The sequence below is a fragment of the Rhipicephalus sanguineus genome, chromosome 1 (genome assembly GCF_013339695.2).
Source record: "Rhipicephalus sanguineus isolate Rsan-2018 chromosome 1, BIME_Rsan_1.4, whole genome shotgun sequence".
NCBI lineage: Eukaryota > Metazoa > Arthropoda > Arachnida > Ixodida > Ixodidae > Rhipicephalus > Rhipicephalus sanguineus.
Genome location: NC_051176.1, coordinates 308,007,583 through 308,022,182, shown reverse-complemented (window position 1 = coordinate 308,022,182; position 14,600 = coordinate 308,007,583). Strand labels below are relative to the sequence as shown.

Here is a 14,600-nt window from a genome sequence, read left to right as displayed (position 1 = left end):
TTACGTGAATAATGAACCTCTGCATTTGTATTTCTCTAATAATTTTCAAAGTAATAAATTTTCATGCTCGAAACACCGAAAAGACAAAAGTGCTCCTCGATTCAAAAATCTATAATAAAAAAACCCCAATCTCAATTTTGTTAAAAGTCCCCCAAGTTCTCAAACGACTGCATAATGATATTATGAAAAAACATGTTGCATCATTTCTATTAGAACAAAAGCAGAAAATGTCAAACATTGTGTTTCCAGAGCGTGGTAGCTACTGCGTAAAGGACATCTCTAGTAACAAGAAAATACAGTAACACGTCTTTTTTCTTCTCTGAGCTTCGCTAAACAACAGCAATGACCTATTGTCGGAAAGTGGGAGAGAGAGAAATAAATATTTATCCCATCTTAAGGGAAAGGGGCTGCGAGATGAAGGCGAGGGATCCTACTTGCGGTAGGCCTCCTCTACCACCTCAGCCCACCTCAGGATAGCCTCCTGAAGTGCGGGGTTGTAGCTGCGCATGGCAGCCTCCCACAACTCCCGACTACTTAATTGTTTACGAAGGCTCTGGGGAGAGGAGTGACGTTTGCATTGCCACATAATGTGGTTAAGGTCCGCTCGCCTGACAGAACAAAACTTGCAGTGCGAATTAGGGTACATCCCGGGGTAAATTTTGTGGCTTAAGGCAGGGGAAAGAAAAGTGCGGGTTTGTAGTCTACGCCATAGAACCTCGCGGCTGCGTGAGGACCGACGTAGTAAAGGCGGGAGGGTTTGGCGACCTAGGCGGTAATGCCCGCAAATGTTGTGGTACGTAACCAATCTGTCTTTAGAGGTAAATGCAGGAGGAAGAGTATTGGTTTCTGAAGCGTCCCCTAGCCTAGCCTGCGCTCGGATCGTGAAAGCTCGAGCGCTTGCATGAGCCGCCTCATTACCAATTAGGCCTGCGTGAGCTGGTGTCCAGATTAATGTAACAAGTTGGGATGGCGGATTACGAGAGAGAATGGCTAGGGCTGTCCTACAAACCCCACCCGCTCCGAAGTTGTATATGGCAGTTTTTGAGTCACTTACAATGAGAGACGAATTAGCAATTGTTGAGGCGAGTGCCACCGCGGCCTCCTCCGCCTCCTCCGAAGACTAGGCTCGAATGGATGCTGCCGTTACAACACTGCCAGTGGAATTAACAACCGATAAGGCGAATTTCTGTCCACACGGATACTCTGCGGCGTCGACATAGACCACATCTTTGGAGTTAAAGAACTTTTTCTGTAGAGATTTAGCTCGTTGTTGCCTTCTATGCTCGTGATGAACAGGATGCATATTTTTAGGGAGAAGAGGGATATCAAAATTCTCATGAATCTGATGGGGAATATTAAATTTCTCTTTGGTCATCGGTGCTGGGATAATATTTAGGGAGTTCAAAATATGTCTACCAGTGTGGGTGTTCGATAAGCGTTGGTACTGAGCTGTCAGGTGGGCTTCTGCGAGCTCACTAAAGGTATTCAAGGTGCCTGTAGCCAAAAGTTTCTCAGTAGAGGCTGTACTTGGCACTCCAAGGGCAAACTTGTATAGCTTGCGTATCAGTGAATTAACCTTATCTTCGTCGGGCCTTGTGAGGTGAAGATAAGGGAGGGAGAATGTCATTTTACTGATGGCAAATGCTTGTACAAGTCTTATTAAATCTGCTTCGCGAAGACCACCGTGCTTATTCGAGACCCTTCCTATAAGCCGTGTTGTGTGGTCTACGCTCGCAGCAACCGTTTGAAGTGTGTAAGTGTTCAGTTTGTTAGATTGATTGTGCATGCCTAGTACACGTATTTTGTCTACAATGGGAACTTGCTTCCCATTCAGGTTTATCTGAATGCTGGGTCTGTCGCGCTTATTAGTTGAGATAAGTAACAGCTCAGATTTAGCTGGCGAGCACTCGAGGTTTATAAGCCCAGCTGTCGTAGCCACCACATCTGCGGCCTCTTGTAAGGTATCTTGAATATAGCCATCGGATCCACCCTTCATCCATATGGTAATGTCATCTGCATATAAAGAATATTGAAGATCAGGTATGTGGGCCAGCGACTCAGAAATAGACCTCATGGCTATGTTAAAGAGGAACGGTGAGAGCACAGATCCCTGAGGTGTGCCAAAGCTACCTAGGGTGATTGGGGGCGAATTTTGGTCATTGAGACTAATGATAGCTGTGCGGTTGGTAAGGAATTCACGGATGTAGTCACACAATTTCTTGCCACAGTTAATCTTGTCTAATTCGCGTAAGATATAGCCATGATCTATATTGTTGAACGCACCGCGAAGGTCGAGCCCCAGGATGGCTTGGGTGTCTATACTACCACTGGGAGTAAGGATGTCATGTTTGAGCCTCAGCATGGCATCTTGGCAAGAGAGCGATTGGCGAAAGCCAATCATCTCTGGTGGGAATAACAGACTGTCTTCTGTGTACTTATTTAAGCGATTAAGAATGACATGTTCGAGAGTTTTGCCCAAACATGACGTTAGGGAAATTGGTCTAAGGTTAGCTATGTCTGAGGGCTTATTAGGTTTACGAATAAAGATTACCCTGGCGGCTTTCCATGAGTTCGGAAGGGAGCTCTTATTGAAGCAGTGATTATAGTAATCTCTAAGGGCGCAGATCGATTTGTCATCCAGATTTCTAAGTAATTTATTAGTTACATTATTGATACCCTGGGCAGATGTAGTTTTAAGGGAAAATAGGGCATGTCGAACTTCTGTCTCAGTTATTGGGGCGTCGAGAAGTTCATTGACCTTGCCTTTATAGTCTAATTGCTCGTGAGTTGTAGTGAGGGGGAGGTGCAATTGTGCAAGCTCTTGAAAAAGATGGGGGATGTTATCATTGTGTTGGTGCAATAACCGAGTGATGTAATGACTGTGATGAGTGCGCGATGTCGGTGGGTCGAGCAAATGTCTCAGCAGTTGCCAAGTCTTCTTACTGCTCAGATTATCGTGCATGCTCTCACACATTTGACCCCATTGTTGATTGACTAGTTGGGTCGCATATGCATGTATATCGTGATCGAGTCTAGCTACACGGATGCAAAGCCTGCGGTCGTGACGGTGTCTTTTTCAGCGTTTTAGTAGCGATTCCTTCGCTTCCCACATGTGGAATAGTTTGGCATCAACTGTTCGGAACGGGGTATCAAATGTCATAGTTCTTGTGTGTTTGTCAACGTCTGCTTGGAGTTGGCTGATCCACTTTTGTAAATCATCTATGGAACCGGGAGCATTATTCGCGCGTGTTTGCCGAAATTTGTCCCAATCTGTAAGTTTGGGGGGTTGGGTGTTAAAGGGCTTGTGAAAGAACGTAAAAGAGGTCTGAATGACGTAGTAATCACTACCGAAATTGATTTGAAGGTTTTCCCGTTTAGCTAAGTTAACCCGAGAGGTGAGGGTGAGATCTGGTGATGTGTCTTTGGAGACGGTATTTCCTAAGCGGGTAGGTATGTCAGTCATAGGGTGAGTTGGTGATCTTGTATATGGGTCCATAAAGCTCGTCCTTTAGGTGTGGATGTTGTGTGACCCCATAGCTGATTTGGAGAATTGAAGTTGCCAACAATGAGGAGTGGATTTTTCCGGGCTTCCTGTTTAGCACGAGCAAAAAGGACGGTAAACCTGTGTTGTTTCGAGTTCGGACTGCTGTAAATATTAAGGAGGTAAATGGGAGCCGACCTGGTCTTTTTAGGAAGTATTTCTACGAAGTCATGATCAATGTCGATACCATCAAAATAAGTACAAGTAACAGTTAAGTGTTTTTGGGCTAGAATGGCGGTATTGGGACGTTTGCATTTTGTGCATTGGAATGTATTGTAACCAGGGAATTTAATACGACCATGCGTTTCTTGTAGAGCAATGACTGCAGGTGGTTGTGTGAGATTTGCTATGTATTGTTGCAGACTAGCTTTCTTTTTCGAAAAGCCCCTGCAGTTCCACTGCCACACAACAATTTCGGAGCGCTTAGGGGACGCGGCCATGCAATCGGTCAAGTCTTTTGATAATTTGACTGAATCGATCATCAATGTGGTTAAATCTCTCGTCAAACTGGCTAAATTTGGCGCTTATATGGGTGCTGAGGTCATGAACGATAGTGGTAAGGGACTCGAGCTTAGCTTCTACGGAATCCATGCGTTTTTCAACGGCCTCAAAGCGATTGTTAGAGTTGCGAATGTGTGCCGCCATTTTACGACTCAGCTTATCGTGTTCTTCCCAAGCATCTCTACCATCATCGCTACATTTGCGCTTTGTGGAGTTGCCAATAGTGGGAGGAGGAGAAGTGACCATGGTCGTGGACTGATCGTCATTCTCGCGGATCGAGGGAGTTGTTATATTGGGTTGTTTATCAGTAGCGAATTGAGGAGCCGGAACGGTTGTGGAGAGAGGAGCGTTTGTGCAGAGCGAAGCGGTTTGAAGGTCGTGAATCTGTTTACGCAGAGCACGATTTTCTTCCTTAATCTGTTGTAGGAGAGCATAGATGGGGGCATCGGGAAGTTTAGCGTTAAGTGAGCTGTGGGAAGCTACCGAGAGCCAGCCTACCTAAGGAGGGCTTGATTTGTTGCTGGGGGGAGCAGCTGGCAAGGAGGGCCAGTCGTCCTCTTGCTTCTTCTTAGGAGGAGGTCCCTGCTTCTTGGTTGGAAGAGGTGGTTTGGTCTTGGGTGAAGGAGGAGTCTTGTCGACTTTTGGGGGTGGTGTTTTGGGCTTATACCGTAGTGCACACTGAACGGATCCAGTCTCATGGCTTCCACTGCACAGCACGCACTTCGGAATGCACACATGGTCAGGAGGAGGATCCAGAGTTCCGCATTTACGGCATGTCTATGCGTAGGGCACACATCTGGCCGATGTCCAACAGTCCAACAGCAAGTGCAGGCTTCCATCCTTTGTCGGAAAGGCTTGCACCGGAGCATTGCCATTTCATATTTGACCCAGAAAGGAACCTTCGTTCCCAAAAGTCACGACGACTGCGTCAGAAGTTTTCCCCATCCGTCTGGCTTCCAGAAAATGCATTTCTGGGTTGCACTCACGAAGCATAGGAAGAATATCTTTTTCGTAGATAACTTCTCCCAGGCATACCCTGTCGATGTAGATGATGCCTTCGCACGTCTCGGAGTTTGGAACGCTGTAGGAGGTGACTTCGTGCTCTTGGCCGTTGACCATGAGGGACTGTATGGCGAGATATTTCGTCAGGCAGTCATAGCTCTCCGTACTGAGGGTAACTGTGTTGGTGGTGGGGTTGATCGTAACGACGTCCTGACACAGCTCCATGGTGGCTGCAAGACTGGCCGCCGTAAAGAGTAGCTTAGAAAGTTGGAAGTGACTGAAGCGGGAGGCGTTGAAACCTCCGCGAATGCGAAAAATAGCCTTGTAGGAACCTTCGGGTAACTTGGGAGGTCTCACTTTGTTTTTCTTGGAGATCAATTGTACAGCAGCTTTGGCAGTGGCAGCGATGGCATCCTTACGAAGTGAGTCTTGATATGCGGCGTCGTAGATGTGCGTTTGTCGCCATTTGAGCATCTCCTCTGGGGAAAGGTCCTCCCCTTCTACCACCTCAACTTGGCTCATGACACACGAGCCGTGCAACGCCTACGGCGTCGGAGAGCCACCAAGCTCTCGTAGGCGCGGAGCCACAGAAGTCAATAAAACGCGTTCTGTTGCACAGATCTTTTCAAAAGATGTCTCAAAACGTAGCAGAAAGCTTCACACATCTCGTGCAAAAATATTACAAGGATATCACAAGAAAGATGGGAGTTACACCCAAAAACTCACGGAGCCGAAGAAACACGTCCACGCGCATCGACGCCACCTTGCGTTCCTCGGAAAGTGGGAACTGTTTTGTAAAGAAAAAGATCGTTCCAATTAAATGCATTTGCGACACCACTTATTTCCTCGTCGACGAGCAGCACGTACATTTTCATTTCTCTGGATAATTTTTTTTTTGAGTAAATGCGCTTATATAAAAGCAACGAAGCTAAATGTGAAATTTGTGCAGCTGAGTCGATCACGCATTGTAAGGATGTGAGAAATCTCAAATGGCGACAGTGGTGAACGGCGAGTACCGCAGTGCAACCTAAGCACAGCAGCCACACATGGTTTGCCAGGCTTTGTCGCTCTGCACGAGAAAATGCTGGAGTGTCGATTGCGTTGGTTACACGATACATTTTTCATCGCTCGTCGCTCTCCTGCCCGGTCTCTGGATCCTCGCCGTGCGGATCGTGTGGCGGATCGAGTGGCCCGCGCTACACGCTTTCGTGTAGCGCGGGCCACTCGCATGTGTTAGGCGGACAGGTGCAAAGGGCGGCGCGATAGACGCCCGCCTGAGCAGGCGACAGCAACGAGCACGGCTGTGCCAGTCAGCCAAACACCACCTGAGATAGAAGTTAAGCATCCAAATTGTGCTTCACTTTGGTGCAATCACTGTCCTACGCTCTGAAGGTGGCTATGGGTAGGCGTTATAGTCATGACCGAATTTTTTGTACGGACTACCTCATGGTGCACAAAAAGAAAATTCCGCTGCAGCGGAATTTTCGTTGTGTAGAAGATATCGGATCGAGTCTCTTTTGCGGATGGTCATGAAGTAGGATGCGCGCTCAATTCAAGAGATACAAGGACATGCAAAGCAAAGCAAATGCAATGCAAACAAGACGTGTTTTGTCCGTGGTCAGAACGGCTGCCACCAATCTTCATGTGTTCGATTCTTCTTAAACTCTGCATTGATCACATAAGGTTTGACAGCGTAGACATTTGGGCCAACAAAAACCAAACCTCTTGGCGAGCGCTCTCCAGAAATTCATTTCCATTGATGAAGAGACCTTGCCTTTTATACCAATCTCTCAATTCTCGCACAGCACATCATCATAAGAGACGCATGGATGAATTATACTCAACTGAAATAGATGAAAGAAAAGGAGGCTACAACTGAAAGTACCTACTGTTGACTGGGGGATGTCTAACACTGGCGTGAAGTCACAAACCACGCAAATGCATCTAATTGGAAGGATCTTTTTCTTTATAAAACAGTTCCCACTCTCCGACAATAGATCATTACTGTTGTTTAGCGAAGCTCAGAGAAGAAAAAAGACGTGTTACTGTATTTTCTTGTTACTAGACATGTCCTTTACGCAGTAGCCACCACGCTCTGGAAACACAATGTTTGAAATTTTCTGCTTTTGTTCTAATAAAAATGATGCAACATGTTTTTTCGTAATATCATTCTGCAGTCCTTTGAGAACATTTTGGGGGACTTTGAACAAAATTGAGATTGGGGTTTTTTTATTATAGATTTTTGAATCGAGGAGCACTTTTATTGGTGTTTCGAGCATGAAAATTTATTACTTTGAAAATTATTAGAGAAATACAAATGCAGAGGTTCATTATTCACATAAAGGCCTATTCATACTGCAAATATGGACAAGCTAAGGTGTTCACAGAAGTAGCCATAGTGTCCCAAATATGACTGATTTTCAAAAATGCATTGTATTTCGTGAATTTTTAAAAATACATAATTTGCTCAGAATTCCATGAAATGATAAGAGGTATTTCCTCTTTACTTCTACTTCCGCTAAAAGGAAAGATATTTGTAATACATAGCTTCAGTAGCTCCCAGCATGGTTCCGAATTTACGAAAACGCACTCTTCGTAAAATGATCGTCGTCAACCGGCGACGCTTGCAGAATTTTCCTGTGTTGAAAAATTTTTTTATTTGAAAACGAACTGCAATTTCGTGCTGTGCAGTCATATGTGCACAACAAAAAATTATCAGGAAAATCGGAAACATCAAGTATACATCGTTTTTTTATCTTTCGTGGAATCGACCTAGAATCAGAGCTGTGTGCAGTGCAGCAAAAAGGGGGCTTTCTAAACCCATTTGAACAAAATTTATGGTGTTGAACATACACGAGTGAGTCACCATCAAGCTGGGATTTCACTTACTGACATGCAACGTATCATAACAGTTGTTTTAATGGGTTTAGAGCATGTATTTTTGTTGCTCTGCACGCAGTTCTGATTCCACATTATTGTGATATGCTGACTTACTTTGTAACTCTCCCTTAAAAAAAAAAATCTTGCTCCCGAAAAGGCACATGAAATATTTTGTATTTTAAAAACTGCACAAAAAAACCAAAAAAACTGCACATTATATACTAGAAAAGTAATTGCATACTTGAAATCAGTGCACAAACTGCACAAACTCGGGAAGTTTCATCAAAATTGATCAAAAATGATTTTGTGCAGTGGCAGCATAGCAAAACAATGAGCAGCATGTGGTGTAACGGCAATAACCACCATTGCTGTGACGATAACTTTGGGAGAGAAAAAGAAAGGGATCTTGGTGACAGAATTCATGGGTGTGAGGATTATGCAAGTAAATAGGGTCACTGAACTTCGGCATCAGGGTCGAATGAACAAAAGACTGGTGGCACGGGCATCATGCTGTTTCTGACAGTTCTTTGAGCAGATTTCTTCCATCTTCCATTGCGTAGGTGGGCCAGGTGGTGAGGTGCATCTGCCTGCTGAATCATGCCATTCCGAACACTAAGGACTCACTTTCCTGCCAGATCATCATCCCCCAAAAGCAGGTCAATCGAAACTCTGGTGAGGCTCGCTTGCTATCATTGTTAATGTCCAGCGCAGAGGGTTTTGCATGATCATATCCATTTGATGCTGGTGTGCACACAGTAAAGAAAACACTTTACAAGTGCCCAGATAAGTCAAGGTTGGCAACAGAGCTGGCCGTCTAAATCTTATAATGCACTGCAGCAAAATGCCTTTCTGTACAGAAAAACCTCGTTAATTTGAACTCGGTTATTTCGAAATCCCGCTTAATTCGAAGGGTTTCTGCGGTCCCGTATTTCACAATGTAAATCTGAGTGGATAATTTGAAGCGTCGGTCATCGCCAGCCCGGTTAATTCGAAAACTTTGTGTGCCATGTGCCAATTCCCAATCCCGATTTCGCCGTAAATCTGCGGAAGCGACGGCCCTTAGGAGTCACAGGGCAATGCAGTGTAGCGATATTAATGAGTGACAGTTGAAGCAACCCAGCCTCGCTGCTGCTAGCGCAAAAAATAGAGAAAAAAAGAAAACACTGTCTCGTGGTCGGCTAAAACGTGCGCCTGCGGAAAAGAAGACGTGCTTCACTACAGCACAGCGGTGACACGCGGGCAGCATGTCGCATGCTTCTCGCAATGTCGGCGCGTCATGATTTACCCATTCCTTTTGGGAAAAGGAAAGATAATAAAGGACGGTCTGAAGGAATTCATGATGTATGCGAACCTCCGATTGGCGGTTGCTTCGGCAATTTGCACACTTGCACTGCTGGCGGAGTACTTGCCTGTAACGCCTACTTCGAAAACTCAGTTCGAAAACTTAGTGATCATGTTTTCCAGCCAGAACACATTGTGGATTCCGTCACACTGGCCATTATCATATTCTTTATTTTACCAGAAAGAATGGGCGAATGGTCGCATCATGACGCACAGATGCTGCGAGGAACAGGTGACATGCTGCTTGCGTGTCACCACTGTGATGCAGTGAAGCACGCCTTCTTTTCCACAGGCACACGTTTCAGCTGACCACGAGACTACTTTTTTTTTTTTTTTTTTTCGCTGATAGCAGCGAGGCCTGCCGTTTTCCCGAGTTCGCGGCAAAAATGGGACCAGGTATTGCTGGAAAACAACCCTTGGAGCCACAAACTAGAAGGCCAAACGACCACCTCTGATTACTTTCAGTAATTCAAAGTTCCTTGCATCCCGCTTTTTGTATGTTTCGTTAATTCGAAAACCCGTTTAATTCGAAAGTTTTTCACAGTCCCAGTGACTTTGAATTAACGAAGTTTTACTGTATTCTGCAACCGAGTGTTCGACAGTGATGTGTGATGTGTTCTGCATACACGCCAAGTCTTATTTCATTTTGCTTGTTTCATTACATTAAGTGGGATCGAAGTGGGATTACATTAAGTAGGGATCGAAGCTGAAATTGTTTATTTTTGTAGTAGAACAATGAAATTTGGCATGCCTATTAGGAAGTGCATTGAATGACTATTTACAAAGTTCCATTAACTGTTTCGTTACCGTGTCTGTATAACATAGGTCGCCAGTGACCTATACGTGCCACAAGCAATTTTTAAAATATGAGCGCTCCTATGGACTTGCTGCGCCATCTGTCGTATTTTCTAGGCACCAATCTTTCATTTTTTGCATAGTTCGTATTTTCCCCGTGCGGCGGCGGTTCCAATTGCGCGGCTCACTTCGTCTGTTTATGAAGATGGCAGACACTTTTGTTGCCGTTCCCTCGCGTGAACGCTGGCGATTCTGGCGATTCTGTTGCATCTTTCTGGTGATTCTCTTGCATCTGGAAGTGATGATTTGGCTGCTTCTAGCAGCAGTGATTACACTAGTCCATATATTTTTTTGTGTAGTGCAGTTATACCTAATGATGTTCCGACGCCATCTGCGACACTGTACTTTCGTAGTCAAGATTTTTTTCTCGAGCAAAAATAGAGCGCAATTTGTCTACATATACATGGTTGAATAGCCCATTTCTTTCCCTTTTTACTCGTATATACTGTGCAACGTGACTGAACAAGGCACTTTCTATCAGGCAACAAGTAAATAAGTGTAACTCGTGCAGTTGTTGAGCTAGGTCAGTGAAACTTTTCTCTTAGGTAGATGTCTCCTATCTAAACAATATGTATCTTTCAGAATAGTGTTCTTTTATGTAGTAAGCATACTCTTTTATGTAGTAAGCAAATGTTCTTTAAAATTTCCACGAAATGTTACATTTAACGATTTTTTCTGCATTTTACTTTCCAAGTTCAGTTTTTAAACTGACACACTGACACAAAAGTACATTTACTTAGCTTTCTCTTGATGTATTACATTACAGTATAACCAATGTTTAGCAGTACGTTATGTTGGGCTAGTTGGTGCATCGTTACTTGAAATACGTGCCACGAGGTTGCAACTGAGCAGAAACAAGAAGAGACAGAAAGAACAACTCACAACTAAGTTTATTTTCATGGAGCATTCACAATATAAAGGCTCTTGGAGGACATGCGCAAGGCGTTGCATTCACCGCACGTGCAGGCATGGTCAGATGAGGTTTAAGACGAAGATTGCAATGAAGATATCTGGGAACCAGCAACAAACAAAATTTCCTAGTGTAAAGACGTCGAAGAAAAACACAAACCTGCGCAAAGGTTGAGGAAAAAAAAACAACAAAAAGACTGACAGACAGGGTTTTTCTGAAATAAACGCCAGTTGTTAGTGCCACGTCTCTGCGCTCTGTCTCTGTTTTCTGCCGCTCTGCTGTTTTCCGTTTTTCGACGTTTTGTGGCTTCTTTTGTAGTTAACTGACAGGCACTTTGTAGCAAAACCATCTAAAGTACATCTAGATCCAACAGTTGGAATTCACAATTATGCAGCAAAACTGACGGCACGCTGCCGCAAGAATCACTTTTCTTATGCGAAAGGCTTCCAGTAACTCTCGCGCCAGCACGTTCTGGCTCCTTCCAAGTAGTCACGTGTGATCAAACTGCGGTGTGCAGCCACACGAAGCACAGTGGAAGGGTAAATGAGACCCTGTTCCATTCCTAATTGATAAAAAATGCTCCCTTAAAGGGGTCATGAAGCACCCCTTGGGCTGATTGAAAAAACACATCCTGCGGAAAGCTGACACGGCTATGAACTGCTCTGCCAAATATTACAGTCGTGCGCGCCGCGTAATGGCCACAAGCGGAGCGCGAAGTTGCCGTTTCCCCAGGCACCCTCTTTTCAAACAGAGGTCGGTTCTCACTCTCGTCGGTGGGCGGGGCGTCTGTCCGCTGTACGTCGCAAAGACATAGCATGCTTATTGGCCGATAGCCGACGTAAATCGAGAGCGGCGTTCGGATCAGATGCGCTTCTTGCCGCGGAATGCCGCCACTTGCCGGCGCCGCACTCGCGCAAGCGAATCACAGCGGGAGAGCGATCGCGTTTCATGACGCGCGCTGGCGTAACTTCTTTCCCCCATGCCATCCCTCCCTGTCTAGCTTCCAGTGCGCTCGTCGGCACGAGAAAAGAGAGAAAGCGCTGGGAGCGTGCGCCAAACCCCCGTAACTCCGCTGATTCTTGACGGATTCGAGAAATTTTTGCGGCAATCGATTCGGGAGGCAGTACACTCCGATACTGAGGCCATTAGATCATTACTTGGAAAAGTGGTTCATGACCCCTTTAAACTGTCATTTGTACAGCGCCTGTCTGGCCTATATAGACCTTGCCACAGCTCAGGGGAATTTCATAAACAGTGCCCACTGCACAACTCAGAAAGGGCTTTGCGTGCTTCTTATCGCACACCGCCTTGGCACCTTTTGAAGAAATGTGGGCACAGAGCCTTGAAAGCTTATTCGGAGCAGAGAAGACCACCGGCACATGGTGCCGATTTGCAACCTTTTTCAGGTTGTGGGAGATTTTGTGCATGTATGATACAACATGTGGTCTTTTTCTCTGTCGTTGCTATGGCTCTGGCCTCGTGCGTTTCCCTTTCAGCCTCTCAAGCAACGGTTCGGGCACACTAGGACCGAATAAGGAAACCCAGTTGCAGTAAGCCGTGATAACTGACAGGAAAAACTATCACGCATTGTGTGCTCGCATGAATTGGACAGCGCAGAATGAAAACACATAGCAGCTATAGCCCTCTTTACCACTTTCGAATGTGGAGAATCATATGAAAAAAGTTCTTTTCTCCTTCTAGGGCTGAACTTCCAACAGACATGACCTATGCGCAGGTTTGTGTTTGTTTTTTTCGACGTCTTTTCATTAGGAAACTTTGTTTGTTGCTGGTTCCCAGATATCTTGATTGCGATCTTCGTTTGAAACCTCGTCTGATCATGCCTGCAAGTGCGGTGAATGAAATGCTCTGCACATGTCCTCCAAGAGCCTTTATATTGTGAATGCTTCATGAAAATAAATTTAGTTGTGAGTTGGCGTTCTTTCTGTCTCTTCTTGTTTCTTCTGAGTTGCATCCTTGCACCACGTATTTCAAATAACCAATGTATTGTCACGTGGTCGTGACTGTGAAGAAGACTCCAGGAGAATTTGGAAATGCGTAACTCTTTATTTGGCCGAACTTGTGGCCGGGAAACGGAAAGTGAAACTGCAAGCAAGGCACGCTGTATACTCATAGCGGCAAACAGAGCGTCGGCGGTCGATGATCTGATGATCGCTGGAACACGCCGTCTTTTATACATCATGCATCGAACTTTGCAGCCTTATCACTGGTGGTCGCGCAAGCTCTGGAATAATCTTGACTATTTGCTTCATGTGCGCAATCTTAACAAAATGATCTACTACAATCGCGAAGCTTCTCGAACACTGCGGCGCGGTTAGCGTCGAGCGTTGCTAATTGCCCTTGTGGGTGAAACCCGAATAGATCAAAATAAATCAAGAAGCGGGCATGGTAGTATTACTTATTACAAAAAATACCTACAAGAACCTACAAAAAGTTGCCCATTTTCCCACGGTAACTAAAGAGTTGAGATATCTCCAGCAGTTTTGACATTATAAATTTTTACTTGCATCATTGTTGTACCAAACTTACAGAAAGCCTGGCGTGACAACAATACATGGTAAAAGCCCAAATTGCCCTTATATTTTAGCCATTGGAATGGGTTATGCTATGACATTGTCCAAATATTTTTATTACCCCGTTTTTTTTACACAGAACATTATATACATGTTTGCATAATGCATTCATTATCATCATGTCAAATTAGCTGGAGAAAAAAAAATCGAGAGAGTAATTATAAAATATAGGAATGTCGTAGTGTACAGAATTGACTAGTGAATACAGTGCAACAGACCTCATGAAAAGCCATCAAGCCATAGTCCTGCTATGCTTTCTGCAAGCGGGACAGTCGGGTCAAAACACATTTCTGAGAAAACGGGCAGTAAAGTTGCACAGCCGCTACATGTAAATCAAAATGCCTTAGGGCTGTAATATTTAGTGTCTTTGCTTGCAGGGGTTTTCTTACGTCCTTGACCTTTCATTTTTCTGCACTACGTGCTTTCCTTTTTCTTCATTGGTTCTTTTTGTCAGCTCTTTGAAGGGTGAGCCTATCAGGTTTAATGCCCAGACTTGTGTATTACAAGTCTGTGGCATGCAAATTTAGGCGTGCTGTGGCCGTTATGGCCAAGACATTGGAGGCACAGGAATTTCTTAGTAGTACCTAATGAAGCGAGTTTGGCAGATAAAAATTCGTCCACTCCTTTACACTAATTCATTTGTCACCCCCACCTTGATAAGCTTCATCATTCACTCGGTCGTGGTATGGTAGTTGGGGAGGCTTTCATTATTTTAGTACATTCACGAAAGCTTGCTGCAATACCATGCACGGCTTGAAGTACGCCTAAATTAAATCACCACTGAGTGCTTATTTCCCCACGAAGTGCTCGGCTGCGGGCTTCGAGAAGTCGGTGCCCAATATGCTGGGTGGCGGCATTTGGTGGCGATGCGCAATATGCCAAGCCGTAGCGACGAAACGTCAGCGTGCAAACATCGGCGTGCCTCTTTGAGGCACCGATGCACGAAATTGCCACGGCGCTTCGAGCGATCGCTGTGCGA

General features: G+C 45.0%; 1 protein-coding gene and 1 long non-coding RNA gene across 2 annotated transcripts in view; one reads left to right on the top strand and one right to left on the bottom strand.

Annotated features, from left to right (window-relative positions):
• The window catches only part of LOC125756912 (uncharacterized), a 318,174-nt gene that overhangs the window by 176,366 nt on the left and 127,208 nt on the right, over positions 1 to 14,600 (bottom strand). The window lies entirely within an intron of this gene.
• Positions 1 to 14,600, top strand: part of LOC119379419 (rab GDP dissociation inhibitor beta) — a 255,048-nt gene that overhangs the window by 161,670 nt on the left and 78,778 nt on the right. The window contains exon 5 of the mRNA XM_037648728.2: positions 8,485 to 8,596. Coding sequence (XP_037504656.1) covers positions 8,485 to 8,596 — 112 coding nt within the window. The remainder of the gene's footprint in view (positions 1 to 8,484; positions 8,597 to 14,600) is intronic.